This window comes from Triturus cristatus, chromosome 3_2 (assembly GCF_964204655.1).
Source record: "Triturus cristatus chromosome 3_2, aTriCri1.1, whole genome shotgun sequence".
Taxonomy (NCBI): domain Eukaryota; kingdom Metazoa; phylum Chordata; class Amphibia; order Caudata; family Salamandridae; genus Triturus; species Triturus cristatus.
The window spans coordinates 7871914-7892750 of record NC_140584.1 but is presented as its reverse complement, the minus strand read 5'-3'; the positions used below and the strand labels follow the sequence as shown (position 1 = coordinate 7892750).

Sequence of the window (20837 nt, the reverse complement as noted above, 5' to 3'; positions counted from 1 at the left end):
CACACTTACTTGAGGGGACTCAACTCCTGTGGAAGCTCAGCTGTGCCAAACATAGTCCCAGCAGGTCTCAGTCATGTCAGCAGAACACTTGGTCAGTCAGCCATCAGTTACCACACAATGAAGGCTCTGGTCACAACAGCCTGTGTACGTGAGTGTCCCTTAAGTCATCTGCACATAGTCAATACATATGTCCAGCAAGTTGCATAGAGGACCCAGTTGGTCCTACACCAATGATGCCCACACTTACATGTGCAGTGGAGATGCGCCCACAGTCATGGAAATAGACAAATTGAACAATGGGAAGCACATCATATGTGCATGGGTGCAAGCCACAGATGTGACCATGCAAATGAAATGTTTACAGAGATGTCCACAAATTGTTAATCATGACACACCTATTTAGCTGCAAAGGATGATATGGATCACGACCAGAACAGGATACATATCTCATGGACCACATGGAGTACCTCATATCAGCACCTCAGTATTCAACATTGGAAATCCAGTATTACAACTGCAAGGTCATGCTAAACATCATCAACATAATGTACAGCTAAATCAAATTCACACGGGTAAAAAAAAATACTTTATTCAGCAATTTTTAAATGCAAAATCCGTTCAAAACAAAGGCCAATTGCCAGTCCGTATCCAAATGACCAAAAGGTAACTTGAGTGACAACTGTCACACGTTGCTTGCCTGCACTGGTAAGGACAGGGGACATCCCCTCGGAGGGGCATATATGGGGGCAGGCCAGGCACCGCAGGGACAGGATCAGGGCGCAGCAGGAGAAGGCAGTGAAGGGGTGGTGGATGCATGAGAGTCACGACAACTGCAGTGGAGCTGACTGAAGTAGTGGTTGCAGTCACAACTGTGGGCCACAAGTCAGATGGGGTGGGTGCCGGCACAACTGCAGTGGGCAGGTCAGATGGAGTGGACTGGGTCCCCACTGTAGTGCCCAAGTCAGACGGGGTGGTCGTGGACTCCACTGCAGTGCCTAACTCAATGGGAGCGGAATGGGGTTCAGGTGAGGTCGGCAGGACAGAGGGGGGGACACGGTCCCCACATCAGTGGCACTAACTGTCTGACTGGGGGTGGAAGAGCAAGTGGTAGGGGGGAGGATCTCAGCATTTTGGGGATGGTGTATCTGTGGGTGGGGGAACCTGGGGCAGAGTGTGGCAGAGGAACCTGTGGAGTGGTGGCCTGGGGGATGGAGGATGGAGACTTTGTCGTGGAGCTGCGGGCGGGGTGGGGTCTTGCTCTTCCAGCTCCGGGGGGGACTTGCGGGTGGGGGCCTCAGTCTGACTGCGCTTGGGGGAGGGTATCCGGGTATGAGGGGCACTCCCCTCTGTGTGTGTGAACTTCCTCTTCCCATTGTAAGATGGATCCGCTGGGTCGGTGGGGAAGAGGCCAAGGTCACAGAGGAAGAGCTTCTGTGGAGATGGGGTTGCAGGTGAGGCACGGGAAGGGGGCTGGGAGGGAGAGGTATTGGAGGACTGCAGAGTGGTTGTGGATGACTGTGTGTGTGTCTGAAAACCATCCCCTGTGAGTGTGGTATCAGTCCCCTGTGCTTGCTTATGTGCACGTCTAGCCCTTGGTTTGGGTGCTTGTGTGTTGCCCGTGTCTGTGGGTTTGTGAGAATATGCAGGTGTGTGTGTGCTTGGGACAGGTAGGGTGCTAGGAATCGTGGGTGGTGCAGGGGTAGGAGGGGTACGGGACTGTTGGAGGAGGGAAACTGCTGCTGTCAGGGAGGAGGCCACAGACTGATTGGTCTTCTGTAGGGCAGACATGCCCGATGAAATGCCCTCCATGAACGGCACCAGTTGTGTCAACAGACTGGTGTGTGCATGGAGGACACAGCATTGATGTCTGCACTACATGGATCTGTCAAAGCAAGTCCACAGACTCCTCACTCAGGGCAGCAGGGGACACAGGGGCAGGGGGTGCGGTGCCTGGCACAAAGGAGACATGTTCACGAACACAGGAGCCTCCACGGACCTCTGGGATGGGAGCCGATGGGAGGGTGGTGATGGTGGTGGTGGGGGCGGTGGCGGGGACAGCCTCACTAGCTGGGGTTTGGTGGCTTCTGACACCCGCCTCCACAAGCAAGGGAGTCATCCTCCGAGCTGCTGTGGCCCTCAGCTGGGGTGGATGTTGCTGAGGACTCCTCGGTGTGGCTCCACTCGCCCTCTTCCCCTGGGTCCCTCTGACTCCTTGCCTTCTGTCCCAGTCAGGCTCTGTGGCTCCTCCTGGTCCGTGGAGCTGTCCTCTCCTGTGGCCGTGGATTTATCTGGATAGAATTAGGAATAAAGAGAACATTATCAGTCACCTGCACTGACTGCACACACCACAGTGAGTCCATCACATCACAGGGCAAGCCCTGGCATCATCAGCTTAACACTGCTCAAAGTGCTCACACTGTTTAGAATAATCCAATTGTCAGTCTCACCATCAACCATGGCACTCATATCCCTCCTGGACTTGCACCCATATGTCTGTTGCATATTTGATGCTAATACCCCAATGTGCCAACATGCACCACCTACACATTTGTTGGACATGCAAGTGAACATGTAGGAGTATGTCACTATACACACATCACATCTCTTGCCACTGGCTCAGAACAGGTGTCAGGATGGAGGGATGGGCAGAGTCTCATTTCACATCCTTGTGATGCATGCCAGCAATACACACTATGATGTTCTCATGTCCTGATAGTCAATGCCACAATGGAGTGCATGGAGCACATTTGAACACAATGCAGGATCACCCATAGCAAGTTAAATGCCGTGGCACTGGCATGCCTGGAAAGTCACTCAACACTGTCTCCTGTCACAGGGGCAGGGCATCCAGACAACAACAGTATGCACTGTGTCACAATCATAGCTCATGGGTAAAGCAAACTCTGGAGCTGACAAGTGCACTTACCCATCCCCTGCAAACAACATATCCCGGACCCAGAATACCCCACATCATACAAAACAGACATATGAGTCTCGGCGAACACAACTCCCTGTGCATTAGCACATCACAGTCTGCTGTGCATGTAACACAGCTGCCTGAACTTCACAGTTGCATACACCATTGTGCACTGTCAAGTGATCACACACCTATATGTCACACAGGTATTGTCTCTCATAGTCACATCTCAGATGTCCTGCTGACCCTCAAACTCATGAACATCCCAGTTGTCCGGAAAAGGAAGCCACACCACAATGACACAGAGGCAGACACCTGAAAGCACATGTCACTAAGCACAACCTGTAAGTTGATACATAGGAGTGGGATTACAGAGTGTTTCTAAATGCCCTTGAGTAGGCATGACTGCCCAGGTCTACGTGACACAGTGTTTAGCCCTGGACAGTAGTTAAGTGGCTAAGCAAGTGTGACACACGTGATATACATACTCCTGAGGCATAAAAATTGGAGTACCCAGCTGCATGGGTTTGTTTGAAATACCCCAGCCACAATTTGCGAGTCAGATCAGCAATTGTAACACATATCAAGGGCACACACAGATCACATATCAGATCTCAGGCATTGTGTAAACAATTGACCCACCCATGAAACACACAACAGAGTCACGGTAACAGATGCTGTCCGGAAGCTGAAGCATAGCTGACTACAGGGACACAGTGCCCTAGTGACACAAGCAACAGACTGCAGGGTCCACACCTGTGGATCAGATGAGGAGGGTCCATCACACAATTGAGGGACCTAAGTATTGGATTACAAGACCTACGTAATGTGGAAGTGTGACCAGCCCAAAAGACTGCAATTAGCATGTCAGACATAGTACACAGATTGGGAATGGATTTACCCCCTCCTTGCTGCTGTCTGGCCTTAAGCTGCCCATCCAGGTCCGGGAAGACCACCGCCAGGATCCTGAGCATGTGGGGGTTCAGGGTCCGGTGTCCGCCCCTCCTGCAAGGAGGCGACAGCTTCAGCTGGACCCTTGCGATCCTCCGGGTCCAGCCCCAAAGGTCCTGCCACCTCTTCTGGCAGTTGCGGATCCGGCGCTTATAGACCCCCACCAATCTAACTGCCCGGGCGATGATCAGCCATATCTCCTGCCTTTGGTGGGCATCAACCTGTGAGGATGACAAAGTTAAAAGTCCATTAACACACATGGCCCATATTTGTGCTGCACACAGTTGGATATACATTTCATCATCACAAAGGAAAATGAGTTACACTGGTAGTGCACCCATGGGAAAGGACAAATGCCATGCATGTCTGACATGTTAACAATGCACGGGAAGTTTAAGCTTTCACAAATGCACTTTAGCTGCAGATCACCTGTTCATTACATGTACTTACACACTTTGGGGGATGAAAGTAGTCAGTGAGTTTGCTTGCCACTGGTGTACGCACTGCTAGTACTGCTAGTTAGACAACATGCACAATTAGGAAGGCAGTGGACTGCACACTCACCTGCTCCCCTGGTTTCCCATACAGCTTGCTGTACTGTGGAAGGAGCCCGTCCAGCAGGGCCTGATCTCCTCCTCAGTGAAGGCTGGGCCCTCTCCAGAGTACGTGCCATAGCAGTAGCCAGAAGATGCAGAGACAGCAGCAGTGGGAGCAGAGATGTTGTCCAGTAGCATGTAGTGCAGGCAAGTGAACTCCCTGGGGGCCAGGCAGTCTTATATCTGTGCTGCAGAGGCAGAATCGGTTCCATGTGTCCCAAGTGATAGGTCCAACACGGTTGCATTGTATGAATCTGGCCAATCCATGGAAATATACGACTCGTACACGTCTTCCGCATCGTTCAAATCTTCACCTTCATAAAACCCTAGGAATTGCAACATTGTTGTAGGCATCCAACTGAATTTCCAGCGCCGACTCGTACAAGTTTTGAATCTGCATCCGTCTCCATGACAGTCCAGAGCTAATGGGTGCGCCCGGCTCGGTTAACTGACTGTACAACACGTAGTTTGAAAATACACACGCACCCGTCTCCATACGATTCAATAGCCAGGGCATACGCCGGTCTCGGACCATGCCTGCCCGACGCTTATGTATGATAGTCACCCGCATCGGACTTCATTGTAGTCAAAGGCTAAGCGTACGCACGGTTTGGTCCAGAACTGTGCAAAGCGTACGCATAGTCACCCGCGTCGGACCTCATTGCATTCAATGGCTAAGCGTACACACGGCTCGGTCATGAACTGTGCAATGCGTACGCATAGTCCCCCGCGTCGGTCCTCATTGGTGTGATTATTTGACGGCTTCAACACACAATTACTTGCCAGGGACTCAGGGGCACACCTACCACACTACAGCATTGGCCACACAGTGTCCCGTGGCATGTAAAGCTACATTCCCTGTGTGTTGGGCGGGGGGCACATTTGGTTGGTTGTGTGGCACTTTTGTGCAGCCACTCCCAGGCTGTGCACATGTTCATGGGGTCAGAATCCTTTGTGTGCTGTGCACATTACCACTGTGATATGCAACTGTACAGTTATGGGCATGAGTGATGGACACATTTCAGGTTGGATATGTTTAGGACATGTCACATACACCCTGTGGGTGATGGTATGTAGATCACAGTGAGACCTATAGCCACAATTCTGATGTACACCCACACTCTGTGTGCATGTTGTGTCTCAGATGTGGCTGATCAAATGTGACCAATGGGAGACAGTCTCCACATCCATGTGGTTTGTGCATCAACATTGATGTTGTGTGTGTGTCTACGAGACGTACATGTAGGGCCTGCAGAGACAAGTGGCCACTACCTGTGGGACTCACGGTTGCCTTGTGGTGTGTACATGATACACCATGTCATGCCAGTGTCCATATGGCAATACAGGGACCCTGGGTATCTGCATGGCAAAGATCTGTCATGTCTGGGAGACATCAGGCCTCATTTGTCACTGTGGTGTGTGTTTGTAACGTCACAGCAGTACATAGGTAGGGAGACACAGCCCAATGATTGGCCATTGCACTACATGGGACTTATGTGGACATGTGGACTTGAGATGTGACGTGATGGGCATGTAGGTGACATATGGGTCAATGCCCAACAGCACACACCTCAGTACATTGTGTATTGTCATGATGTATCATGTGATATTTTGCTTGGTCATAGCCACATGGGTGGATGAATCGACAATCTTCCTTTGTGCATCTCTGTTCTGCAGGGCACCAGCTGTCCATAGACCGTTCCCAGAACTTGAAACCATGCAGGAACGTGACTGCATCCGACGGTACTGCTTCACCAGGCCACTGATTGAGGAGTTGGCAGGGCAGTTGGCGCCACATCTGCTACCTGGCCGGACATACCCTACAGCACTTACCCCAGAAGTGAAGGTGATGGCAGCCCTGCACTTCTTTGCTACTGGTACCTTCCAGTACACTGTGGCTACTGCTGGTGGTATGTCGCAAACTATGTTTAGTCGTGTGCTACGCGATGTCTTGGAGGGGATGTTGCATATCCTTGACCTGTACATCAAGTTTCGTAGCCCAGGTCAACTCACTGAAATATAGGATGCCTTTTTTTACACTGGGGAGGATGCCGAACGTCATCGGATCTATTGATGGTACACAAGTGGCCCTGATACCACCACAGGCACATGAGGAGGCATACCGGAACAGGAAACATTTCCACTCCATCAATGCTCTGGTGGAATGTCTTGCAGACATGTGTATCACACATGTGTGTGCACGTTTCCCAGGTTCTGCGCACGATGCCTACATCATGAGGAGTAGTCACATTGCAACGCTGATGTCACAGATGCCAGACCAGCGTGCCTGGCTTGTCAGTGTGTACTGACTTTTTACCATTGTGTGTGTTTGGCAATGTTGTATTCCACCCTCTTTCAAAACTCTGCTAATTGTTCAATTGTTTGTGTGTAGACGACTCCGGAAACCCCAACATGCCGTGGTTGCTGACACCCCTCAGGAACCCTGTGACACCAGCCGAGATGCGCTACAATGAGGCACATTGTCGGAGCAGGAGGGTGATTGAGCGGACATTTGGTCTCCTGAAAAGCCGCTTCCGCTGCCTGGACAAGACCGGAGGGGCACTCCCATATGAGCCTGCAAAGGTGTGCAAAATTATCCTTGTATGCTGCATGCTACACAACATGGCAGTGCGGAAGAAGTTGCCTCTCATCCAGGATGACGATGACCTACCTCCGTCACCTGTGGAGGATCCAGGCCTGGGCCACGATGCAAGTGATGATGATGATGAGGGTGACATCCGCACACAGCCCATCAACAACTTCTTTACCTGAATGTGAGTTTACAGGGTTGGTATGTCAATGTATTGAGTTAGCCAGGAATGTGTTGTGGCTGCTCTGTTGCTGTTTGAGTGTGTCTGTGTGCCACTTGACTGGATGTGTGCAGTTATGCGTCCTTTCAGGTGGTCTGTACTCCACAATAGTGTAGAACTGCTAACTTGTTTCTGTGTAGGTTTCTTGTGACATGTTTTGTGCATGTGTATTGCATTTCTCTCCTGTTCTGCTGTGCTTTTGACTGTGTCTTGTGTCTGTCCTTCCCAGGGTGCTTTGCCTGTTGTTTGGTCAACACTGACCCCCAACACCCAGAATCCAACACCAGTGTGGAAGTTGTCAATTCCCATCAAGTGATGTGACACACACCCCTGGACTTCAATTCTACGACACTTTGTGACCGTGTGTCCGCTGTAACGTACAATTACCTTGCAACTATTGTGGAATAAACATGTTGCTGATGTGTAATGAACCTGTGCTACTCTTTGTTAGGTGCGTTGTCTGTCTTTCCACATCTGACTGACATATGCTTACCTCACCAGTGGACTTGTTACCACTGATTGTGGGTAGGTGTTGTGTCTGTGCATACCAATGTATTTCAGGTCAACATCATTGTGTGGGATGAGTTACATGGACATGGTGAGTATGTGTTGTGGTGCCATAGTGGTGTGTCTCCCTCACATGTGTCACATCACCATGTCTCACATAACGGTGGTCACATTGTTGTAGGATTTGACATGCACTGTGTTGTTTAGCAGATTAACATCTCCATGACACATGACAGGTTGGAATCACAACAGAGGCAACTATGGTGTACTGGTGAGTTTATTTACAAACATGTGTGAGGATAGTGCACAGGATGGTGGGTGCTGTACATTGGGTTTTGAATCCAAAGTTCACAGTAGAGTTGGAAGTGTTGGTAGCTGAAATGTCCAGAGTAAAGTCCACAGTCATCTGCTATATTGGACCAACTTGAACCCTTCATGTCATGTAGGCGAGTTGTGTCAGATACGACAAGGTGAACGGGTTGCGCACAAAGAACATTGTCCAGAAGAGGTTTAGAGGCCCTGGGGGATGTGCATGGACATCTGCTTCTCACTTGTCCTTCTTTGGACGACCCCTCTTCTTGTGGGGGGGGCATCCTCAAGTGCAGGCGTCTGCGGTGCAGGGGACTCTCCGCCAGAGTCATCCTCCCTCCCTGTGGCACTGGCAGATGGTGTGGCAACAGATGTTGTGGCCACACAGGGAGGTGTGGACATGTTTGTGCTGATCTGGTGGAGGCATAGGAGTATGTCCCGATGCACCGCAGTAAGTGCATCCCACTTTGCCTCCATGCGGGCATGGTGGGCAGCCTGCTCCTGTTGAATGTCCTTGAGGATCCCCACTACCTGGCCAAATCCTCCGGTGCAATCCTGGTACGCATCTATGATGCGTGCCAGTTGGGAGTCATCAGGCAGTTCAGACCCCTCTGCAAGGCGCGCCCTCTGCCTCCCACCCCTCCCAGCATCCCTATCCACACGGGCAGGACCTGCAGCGGCACGCACAGGTGACACTAGGATCCCTTGGGTGTTGTTGCTGGTGGTGTTTTCTGTAGCTTCCTGGGGGTCCTGTGTCCCTGTGCTGTAGGTGTTCTGTGGCCTTGGTCTGTCCGTGTTGGCGGGGGTGCCCTGTCTGTTTCCAGATGCTGGAGGCATGGGTACAGAGGGTGCAGATGCTGGTACTGCTGGTGCTGCATGATGACTCACACCGGAGGTGCCAGGTTGTTCGTCGTCATCCGAAGAGGACAGAGATGGATCCACACCAGAGAGCTGAGGGTCCACCAGAGTCTGGGACAGGGACTCCTCTTCATTTGGTGCTGTGTCCCCAGCACCACCTGTGTTTGGAAGAGACACACAATGTAAGTTAGGTTTCTACAGGCATCAATGATTCACATGCATGACATTTTCTGCTATACGTCCGGATGCCTGCCTGTTCACTGCTTTGTCCAGGGTTTGTCACGGACAGAGATTGATATTGTTGTTGCACATTGCCCAGCCAAAATGAAACATTTCAATGTGCTTGTCGAAGTGTGTGCATGCCCAGCTCATGTATAGATTTGTCTTTACATGACAATTACTACTCAAGGGCCATCACGTTGCTGACACAGGTGTGTCATCCCTGTACACATGTGAGCTTTAACAGGTACATACGTGCTATTCCACTGAGGATATGTTGTAAGATTGGGGCATGTGTGGTAGCAGATTTTTGCTAGTCTTTGTGTGCCACATTGGTGTATTGGTACGACATGGTCACAGTCCAGTATGCCTGTGATCTCTTTGGAGGAAGTGTTTTTTTACAGTGTTCCTAGTTCCCATCTCATTTCATACAAGTGATGATGTCACCATCGTTAATGAGTCTGGTGCTGAGTTTTGTACGTGCATATGTGGTTTGACTTGTCAATGTTCTCCATGGTGACATGGATTGGGCAAGGTAGCTCTCTGGCTTTTCAATGCTCATGACAGTGAGGGCCGGTGGTGTGTGTGTTGCAGTTTTGCTGCTGTGAGTAGCATGTCTCCTCCAATACAGTCCAGGTTAGACCTTGTGTCTACATTGTCTATGTCAGTGAGTGGTGTGTTGTGTGAAGGATGCATATGTTTCAAAACGATGTAGGAGTGGAATGCAGCTCACAACAGCACCGAGTGTGAATGAGACCATGCTATGGTGTCGGCTATATTGGTGTGTCCATTCCATTCACTGTCAGATGTCCCCTGTCAATGATGTATATGTGAGTTCCTGTGTGTTTTGTGCAATGTACCATATATGGCTCTCCACACTTGTCATCTGCAAAACACACCTCTCCAGCCAGGCCAGGGGGCACCCCTGGACACTGCATCCCCAGACAATGAGTTTGAACACATGTTGCAATGCCTGTGTGTGCGACCGTGTTTTGTTTGGCAGTGCATATGTGTGATTTTCTGCAACATCATTTCTCAGGCCCAAATGTCAAACTTCATGCCCGGGCACATCTTTGTGAGTGACTGGTATGTTTTAGCATAGTATGTGTGTGTATGGCCAGCATTGGTGTTATTTGTTTACAAGTCAGGGCCTCTTTCTCCCCCAGGCCAGTTAACCCATCATGAAGCGTGCCAACATTGCAGTGGGTGCAGGTTAATTTTCAGGATGTCAGTCAGTGCAGTCCTGGTGTTTGTTGGTGCCCAGTTCCCAGCATGGCCTTGTGCTCCCCACAACTGAGCCCAGTGTCAGACATCTTGTCAGTCCATTCCCACTCCCTGTGAGGCAAGCATGGTTCAGTGTGAGCTTGCTGGGCCATGTGGGTGGGTGGGGAATGTCTGTGACTGCAACTCCCATCATGCTCTTGGCTTCACCCCCCTGCCCAGCATGCCCATACTTCCTTCCTTTTGACTCTGCTTCCCTGTCAGGGGGTGTGACAGCAATGGCAAGATGGCTGACTGTGAAGTCCTGGTGTTTGTTTGGCTACAAGTCCAAATAGAGCCCCTGTGCTTCACACAGCAGCACCCAGTACGGTGTATCTTTGGCTGATATTTCACTACGGAGTGAGTCAATGCATTCTACCCGGTGAGTTGTGTGGAGTTTGTGTTGACGGGTGTGTGTGTCTCCACATGCTGGTAAGTATGGTCAGAGCTGTCACTCCTCCTTCCCACCCGGCCAGACATCCCACCATGAAACGTGCTTCCATTGGAGGGCGTGCAAGTTGGCTTTCAGGGTGTCAGTCAGTGGTGTCTTGCTTCTGATTGGTGCACAACCCCTACCAGGGCCTTGTGCTCCCCACAGCAGGACCCAGTGTCAGCCATCTTGTCATTCATTTTCCACTCCCTGTGATGTGGGCATGGTTCAGAGAGGTCTTGATGGGCCAATTTTGAGGGGGAGCATTATCTGTGACTACAAACTCCATCATGCTTTTGGATACACTCACTTCACCTGCATACCCACAATTCCTTCCTGTCAGTCAGCTGCTTTTTGAGGTAGTGTGTTTGTGGTGGCAAACTGTCTGACAGTGTTTATTTGGCTTTGTGCCACTCCCTTGCTCTATTTGTTTGTAGGTTGGTACATGTCATGACACCGTTCCAAGTCACTATGTGATGGCAGGTATTGTGTTTGTCTGACTAGCATACACATCTTGGGATGATTATCTATTGGTTACTGTGGCTTTGCTAACGGTGCATGGTTTCACTGTCCCCTTGCCACCCAATATTGAGTATGTTGGTTGTGTACTCACCAGGCTCTGGTATGTCTGCTAGACCATGGATGCTCTCTGGTGGTAGGATGTCCTGCACCTTCTCCTCCCAGGTTCTGAAGTATACTGGTTTGGCAGGAGGGCCACCGCCAGTGCGCTGACTGAAGGCATGATCTTTCTCGATGAGTTTCTTGACCCTCCTGCGCACGTCATACCACCTGTTTTGGATATCGTCCTTTGTGCGCAATGTTGGTGCTTGTGCATTCAACTTGTCTACAATCCTCGCCCACATCTTTGTTTTCTGTGACATGGGGGTCCTTTGGACCAATGTACCAAACATATTTGGCTCTACTCTGATGATCTTGTCTACCATCAGTTCTAACTCACTATCTGTGAACTTTGGATTCTTCTTTGGGGGCATGGTGATGGGTGGTGGTGGTGAGTGATATGTGTGTGAGGGTGCAAGTGAGGGTGGGTTAGTGTTTGTTTTGCTAGCTGTATGTGTGGGTGCTTTTGGTGAGGTGCTAATGGTGTGAAAGTTGTGTGATGGGAGAGTTGTGAGTGTGTCTATGGTTGCTGTGTGATGGTGTTTTCTGCTGGCTGTTGTCTCCTATTTGCAAAGGATCATGGTAGTGATTAATGTCCTTTATATAGGTGCAGTTGTGGATGTGTCTTTGCTCCAGTTTTCCTTTTTTTATATTTATTGACTTTGTCATTGCTTGTTTGGTCATTTTTTTGTATTTTTTCCTTAGGGTTTTCTAGGCATGAAGGAGACGTTCTTCTGACCACGACGGACGCTGATGTTGGCTCGTGCGGGCTTCTCCTGCTCGTACACGCTGACTTTCTTCTGTGTTTCATACACGTCGGTCACGGAGATCTCTATTGCTTGAGGTCCTTGTTTTCTGTGCGTGTCGGTCATGCGGCTTGGGCTCCAAGCGAGTCGGTCTGGGTTTACACGCATTGCATTGTACTGCGCGGATCGGACATCGCGGGTACGTGTTGGTCGGGTTCATTCCTGGTACGTGTCGTCGTTGCAAATCGCATCGTTTTTCCGGGCGCATCACTGTTTTCCCTGCGGCTCGGTCGTACGGCTTGTATTCCGTACGTGTCGGTTGTAATTCACACGTGTTGCATCGTACTGCACGGGTCGTACGGCGCCGGTTCGTGTCGGTCGGTTTCCGTTCCGGGTCAGTGTCGGTCGGTATGTTTTGCGGCCGGAATCGGAATCGGCCCCTTAAAAAGAATACGTCCGTCTGTATATGATTTACTGATCTTTGATTACACATACCTATTTACATTTGTATGTTAGAATTCACTATTTGGGATTCATAAGTGATTTAAAAAAATTGTTTCTATATAGCAAAGCAAATTCCCTTGTAGGTCCCTGTACCAGAGAATACACTTCTAAAGGTGTCATTTCTAAAATAATAATAACAAATCTGCTTTTACCAATTAGCAGGGTTTATCACTACTATTCCAAATGTACAAACAGGCCACACTATCCCTTTCATATTAGAAATTACCACTGAAGCATATATCTGGAAATTCCCAATGCAAACCTTTGAGAGGAGCAGCCTCACAGCAGTGAGAAACCAAATAGGCTGTTTGTCACTACCAGGATATGTCACACAACAAAAGGCACATGGTGTACCTTTTACCTACACAGCACCCTTCCCATAGGGCTACCTAGGGCCTACCTTATGGGTGACTTATATATAGTAAAAGGGGAGTTTCAGACGTTGCAAATAATTTCAATGCCACTTCACTGCGGCAGTAAACTGCTTGCGCAGGCCTATGCGGCAGAGGCCTGAGACAGGTTTCAATGGCTTCTTTGGTGGGTGGTGCAAGCAGCGCTGCAGGCGTACGAGTACCATTTAACTTACAGGCCCTGGGTGTGTGGGAAACCCCTGTACATGGGACTTACAGATAAATTAAACATGCCAAACAGGTGTAGACCAATATTACCAAATGTATAAGTTCGAGCACTTTCACTTTAGCACTGCACTGATCAGCAGTGGTAAAGTGCCCAGAGTCAACAAACCAACAAAAACAGTTCAGAGAAAATACAGGAGGAAGGCAAAAAGTTTGGGGATAACTGTAAAAAGGGCAAATTCCATTAATGCGCTTTGGTGGCGTTTGCACATTTCTATGGTGGGTGTTACTCTGGTGGGTTGGTGCTTTCTGTGTATCCGAGTGATGTCTTTGGATTGCTTCAGAAGCGAGAGATGACAACTAGAATAACACATATGCCATCATCAATGATTGCTAGCATGAGAACTTAATATTGGGCACCCTAGGAGACACTAATAACATGAATCTATGTCCTAAGATCCTCATAATACTGTCACTAATCAAAAGTCAGTGAAACATATCGACTTTTAGATAAAACAGGTTAATACATGAAACATAACCTTGTTTTAATCGGTGTTGGAACGCCCCAAAATTAAGTGAAGTTGTGTTATGTTTACTCCTTTTTAACTGGTTCCACTAAAGGAACGTTTATCCTTATTTTGAGGACTAACACTACTACACACTCCTTCTCATTCCCCGATATTAATTAAGTAACCGAAAGAGGGAGAGGGCAAAAGAGTAGATGATACAACACAGTAACCAAATAGAAAAAAGTGAAGTATGACCCATGACAGCATACATATGCATCCACAAACCCTGATCGAGCTGCCACAAATGATGAGAAGCCCAGGTCACTATAGTCACAATTCACTGTGATGCCCCTGGTAGCTCAAGTGAGGTGTTTACTTCAGTTTTTTGGAATACAGTTTCCCTAATCTGGAGAAGGTAACAGTCTACTCGACTAAATTTATAGGAAGTGGTTCCTAGGTTAGTTTTTCAGAACGCTGCGAGCTTCGCGTATCGCAGAGTACGGAAAACTCTGCGATCAGAGCGAAGTTCACTGTCCAGGGTTAGTTTGCATACATTTTTTTATTATTTAAATGAAAAATTGAGTAAAGTACATAAAGTAAACTATATATTTTGAAGTTAACCTCCCGACTTTCGCCTTTTCTTACAGTTCTTCCAGATGATCCAGTCATCCTAGGGGGCCCAGTTATTAGTCTTCGGGCTGGAGAACACTTGAATCTGACGTGCCACTCAGATAACGCCAAACCAGCTGCTTCCATCATGTGGCTGCGCAATGGGGAAGTATTGAATGGTGCCACATACTCCAAGGTAAGTCAGGGATGAGATTTTGATTTGCTGAAAATTGTGTGTCAAATATTATGAACATTTCTGCACTAAAATGAAAACACTGCACTTTGAAAAATTGTATTTTCCTGTGTTGGACTCCATTAGCCTGAGCTAGGTCTGGACACCATTTTGGATTCTACTGCAGCCATATTGGTGTTTTTACTTCTCTTCTCATCGCATATCACAAAATGTGCACCAGTATAGTGCTTTTTGTTGACATGCTGTTCTTGAAGAACTCTGGTGGAAGTCTTTGCAACATTCAAGGCTCTTCTGATCTGTGCTACTTTAGGCCTCTTCATTTATGAGGCTATCATTCTTTTGAGAGTAACCAAATAAGTACTGGTACATTCGATGACATTAGGTCATAGTGATGGAGTTGATATTTGTATTAGGGGATGGAATTGGGATAGTGCTAGATGATGCTGTATTACATTTTGTATTCTAATTTGTCCATTTCAGTAATGATGCAGGATTACCTTAGCCTGACAATGACATTTTCTCAGTATATTTTCCTATAAAAAATCCTGTAATTGGATGGGAGGCAGTTTAGTTTGCCCTGTCCTTTTGAGAACAGAACTGTGACAGTTTGTTTCTTAATGTAGACTTATTTTTGCTTTGAGACTTGACTTTATGTCATCTCTTTGAGCGCTGTGTTAGTTTCCCATGGTTCAGCGACAGAATATCGATGGAAAAATATCGACATGCAAGTATTTCGAGGCCAGAATATCGATGGTGTATAATATTGAAGTAAGTTTTCTCAATGTTAAAAATATTGATTTTATTGTGATTTAGAAATATCGAATTTGAACATATCAATGGCAAAAATATCAATGTAAATTATATTGATTTTATGGTTTATTTTTTTTAATGTTCTATATTTTTTTGTAATTTTGTATCAGTAATTTTATAATGTTTAAATAATGTTTTTATGTTTAAATATTAGATTCTTTTGTTTTAAATAATTTTTAGGAGTGGGATGTTGGGTTTATAGGCGATAAGGGTGGAGGGTAATTTAAAAATATTGTGTTGGAAAAAATATTTTTAAAATATTTATTTAATTTCAGGAGTGGGAAATTGGGTTTATAGGGGATATGGGGGAGGGATAATCAAAAAATATTGTGGGGGGCAAAATAATTTTTAAATTTTTATTAAATTTTAGGAGTGGGATATTGGGTTTATAGGGGATATGGGTGGTGAGTAATTTAAGAATGTTTAGATAAAAATAAATTGTAAATAATTAAATAAGAAATTTATAATTATTAATACAAAATCATAAAATGTAAATTTTAAAATGTTGTTGAATTCAAAATTATTTGTGTAGCAAAATATTGTATGTAATTTTTTTGAATGTTTTAGTTTTTTATTAAACATTTACATTTTTGTAATACACTTTTAAAAAAAATCATAAATTTGTATTTGGTTTTTTTTAATTACATTTAGGTGCCGATTCCAATCCTGTAAAACCCGGGTACAAATGGTCGTACGGAGCGTTTTCTCCGTACGACTCATACCCGGGAATTCCACCGTACAAACCAGCAAGTACGATTCATACAGAAAAACCATTTCCGTACGAATCGTAAAAAACACCGTACGGCTAAAAAATACATACAATTCCGATCCTGGACAGCGCGTACGCGACGTCCGCACGGAGTCAGGAAGCGTTTTACGGACCAGCAAGTACGATTCGTACCTACAGCACTCCGCAGGCTATATTTTTACGGGAGCCAAAGAGTGCCGGAAAAGCTAAGTACGCTGAGATGCACGAGGAAATGGTGGCCCGCTATGCGACGTACACACCATCACCCACATCGTACGTGTCATCATGTACGGTGCGTACCCCAACATTGCATATGTACGGCCCATACCCCCCACCCCCGTATGTACAGACCGTACCCCCCACCCCCGTATGTATGGACTGTACCGCCCACCCCCGTATGTACGGACTGTACCCCCCACCCCGTATGTACGGACTGTACCCCCACCCCCCGTATGTACGGACCATACCCCCCACCCCCCATATGTACGGACCGTACCCCCACCCACGTATGTCCACACCATACCCCAGGCGTGCCCCAATCCTCCCATATGTACGATCCGTACATTCGCAAGGATTGGGTACGCCTGGGGGACGGTGTGGACATACGCGGGTGGGGGGTACGCCTGGGGTACGGTGCGGACATACGCAGGTGGGGGTACACCTGGGGTACGGTGCAGACATATGCGGGTGGGGGGTACGCCTGGGGTACGGCGCGGACATATGCGGGTGGGGGTACGCCTGAGGTACAGTGCGGACATACACGGGTGGGGGATACGCCTGGGGTACGGTGCGGACATACGCGGGTGGGGGTACGCCTGGGGTACGGTCCATAAATACGGGGAGTGGGGGGTACGGTCTGTACATACGGGGGATGTGGGGTATTGTGCGGACATATGTGGGAGGGTTGGGAGGCTGGGGGGCTGTACGACTTGTACCCCGGGCACAAGTGTACTCGGGGTAGGGGTCATACAAAGTTTGCTCCGCACGGGGCCTTTTCCATGCACTTGTGTTTTAGGACGGGCGGTACGGATTGTGCTTGCGCTCTCGGACTTCAGTTTTACGAGTTGTAAGTAAACCTGTCCGGGGACGTCTCGTAGACTTTTCCCAATTCGTATGTATTTTCCACGTACGAATCGTACTTCGCCGTTTGTACGGGACTTGTACTATTCGTACGTAAAAACATACAGATACGAGTCGTACGGGAAAAAAAAATCCAGGATCGGAATCGACCCCTTAGTGATTGATTTAAAAAAAAATATTTATACGTTTTGTTGTGAATTTGTAATTATTAAGGTGCCGATTCCGATCCGTTAAAAAACATTTGCGTACGGCTCGTATCCGTATATTTTTACGTACGATTCGTAAAAGTGCCCTACAACCGTCGAAGTACGATTCGTACGTTAAAAATAGATACGAATAGCGTTGGGAAAAGTGTACGAGAGGGAGCCGGACATTTTTACGTGCAAATCGTAAAGCAGAAGTCCGACCGCGCAAGTATGATCCGTACCGTCCGTCCGAATATACAACTGCATGTAAAATGGCCCGTACGGAGCGAACTCTGAACCACTCATGTACACGGCTAAACTTGTGCCTGCGTACGAGTTGCACAGCTCCCCCCTACCCCGCATATGTCAGCACCGCACCCCCGTATTTCAGCACTGTACCCCCATGTCCACACTGTACCCCAGCCCCCTACGTGTTCGCGCCGTACCCCACCTTCGTACCACAGCCCCATACCTGTACGCACCGTACCCCTGGTCCGTACACCAGCCCTGTGCCTGTTCGCACCGTACCCCAACACCGTACCCCATCCCCGTGCCTGTGCTGGAGCAGGTTTAATATTAATAAATGCAATACCTGTTCCATTTTCGTATGTCTATATTAAAATGACTTAGTTATTAACTATAATGATTAATAGTTTGTTGTGTTTGAGATTAACCAACCTTATTAACAGAAAGAATACACGTGGGAATGCATTTGCATGGCTAAAATAATAAGTGAATTAATTTAGTACGCATATTAAATTCATAAACGTTGCTTATGTGATGTTATTGTGTTTTGCGCTTAAAATAAACATGCACTAATGGCTTTAGATGTCGCAAATGGCTAGATAAATACATACACATAAGGGTATTAGCAGGGGAATAACACTGTTTTAATTATTTCCATGTATTAATTACGATTTATGTTTCTTTTGCTTAAGTTGACCATTGTGGCCTATCGCAAGATGGCTGCCGAGAGAAGCCTAAGCTGTATTTAGAAAACTCCAAGCTGAAGGCATTTGCACTGACAACGACCCTGTCCTCCACATGAACTGGAGACGCCATGACCATGACGACTTTCCGGGAGCTGCGCAAATTGCCCCTGAACGCGTAAAATTTGAACTTTATCTAAGAGAAAAAGATGGTAAACCGGACCCGTGCAGGACACAAGAAGATACAGTTTACCAGGGTCGCATCCTTGTTTGCAACAAATTTCGTTACTATGAACTTTCCTCAGAATTTTGCAAATGGAAGCGCATGAGAACCTGTGCACATGTTGCAGTGATATCCGGTCTTCCAATTTGAGCCGACCAATCAGAGACATGAGAATATGGAAATGTAACTTTATTAATGTAAAATTTGGTATAAATATTTGGTAGACTAGAGAGGTTTTAGAGCCACTTCCTGAACTAATGAATCGAGGTCCCTACGCTGACGGAGAGGACGGTGACGCCATCTGACTGAGCCAGAAACTCTGACTGATGTATCGAGGACCAGATCTGACTTAGAAAACGACAAATAGCCAGAATAGGTAAATATGACAAAGATGATGCTGCATTGTACTGAGATTAACTTGCATTTAATTTAGATAAAAAGACACGTCTGTTTGAATTACTGTGTCGGGTGGTTATTTCATTGAAATGTTTATTTTAATGTTTAGAGTAATAAGATTGTTCATTGAACCTCATAGCAACTAGGTGATCCCATCGACCTATTTTATGGAAGGACTGTTAGGATGATTCTAGGGACAGTGGTTCTTTCGTCAAAAGTAATACAGATTGGATAGAAACAGAAGGTTATTCCCTTTACAGGCACGGATTGTTTGATAGAAAAAAGTTGGTGTTATGGGCCCCACCAGCGTATGATGTGTGAGTGTGCGTGTGACTGTGAAATCATTCCGTCCGTGGAAGTGGAGGGGATTTGGAGCCCCAGATCTGCATCAGTTTCTTGGTAGCAGAGTAATGGTTATCTATTGTCTTGGTTTGATGAATTTGCGTGTATATAAGCTTATTGATTATTGATTTGTATTGATATGTGTACTAACACTATATGTTGAAGTTGTATTGAGTTTTATGTAGTGTGTACGGCTTCTGGGACGTAGAAAGTCGGTAACAGTTCCGTAGTAGGGCAGAGGCAAGCGCTGCTCTCGGGAAAGGCGGAATTGTTGGCCCTGTACGCATGCAGGGGAAAACGTTTGACAATTGAAGTTGCGCGTCGCATTGTTTGGGTTCGATTCGGTGACATCGTCGTGTGTTACCATTAGAAACATATTTTCTGTGTAAAAGAAGTCTGTATGATAGTGAAGGTTACCTGTGAAGTTCTGGTCTTAGGTACCAGGGATCCTTTTGGCATTCCGATAACGCTTATCACTAGAAAGGTAATAGGTACTCTCTGAGCTTGTGAGAAGGACAGAGCAGAGGTAAGCGCTGCTTTGTTAACGTGTGTATAATTCTGTAGTAGGACAGATTGTTCGCTGTTCTCGGGAAAGGCAGAATTCTGTGTGAATGTGCTATATTTTCCGGTGTGAAAGTGTGTGAATGTCTAGGCATTTTGGTTAATTGTAGAACTCTTAGGAGCTTTCCGAGAGGAAACAGTTAATTGATGCTTGCTAGAAGGGTAGAGTAGAGGGATGTGCTACTTTATCAACAGAAGTAACGATTCCGTATTGGGGCAGAGGTAAGCGCTGCTCCCGGGAAAGGCGGGATTCTCGTGAGAAAGATCTTTTGCTATTCTGTAGTTAGCGGAGCAGACAATGGAGATGTTTATATGTTGTAACTAATAGACTCGTAGAATCTGAAACAAAGTCTACCGAGTGGTCTTGTAAAGGAAGGGTAGACGAGAGACAGGAGACAGGAGCAGGAGCTGCTGCAGCAACTGCTGACGTCAGGAAGACCGCGCTGTAATTGGACAGTGGGTTAGAACAGTGGAAGCGCTGTGATTGGTGTGTTGGTGTGCGCCGCGCAGGGATTGGAAGAAGTATAGGGTGACGTAGACGCTCCAGGATTGGTGCGTTGGTGTGAGTCGAGCTGGGATTTGCGGACTGAGACAGTGACGTAGACGCTCCGGATTGGTGCGTTGGTGTGAGTCGCACTGTTATTGGACAAAAGATCGTACAGTTGTAGAAAGGACTAGGGAGTTGTGGTAAATGAAAAAATTTATTACCACGCTGAGGAAAAGAAGAAAAAATCCTTGCTTAGTAAAGTCAGGACCTGGTTTGATAAAGACAAGGAGATTCTGACAAGGTAAGGGCAGTTGTTGCCTCCAACAAGAACCCCCGCATCCTTCATGGTTGCGAAATATGGGTATCATACCTGTATTTGGTTGGACAATTGGGCAAAATATACAAAGGACGACGGAGTTTTAGCTTTCCCAGAACATGGCTCATTTAATCTAGCCATTTTGAGAA

The 20837-nt window shown here is 47.3% G+C and overlaps 1 protein-coding gene across 1 annotated transcript in view; it reads left to right on the top strand.

Moving 5' to 3' along the window:
- Window positions 1–20837, top strand: part of KIRREL3 (kirre like nephrin family adhesion molecule 3) — a 4147526-nt gene that overhangs the window by 1676959 nt on the left and 2449730 nt on the right. Inside the window, exon 5 of the mRNA XM_085647174.1 lies at window positions 14457–14614. Coding sequence (XP_085503300.1) covers window positions 14457–14614 — 158 coding nt within the window. The remainder of the gene's footprint in view (window positions 1–14456; window positions 14615–20837) is intronic.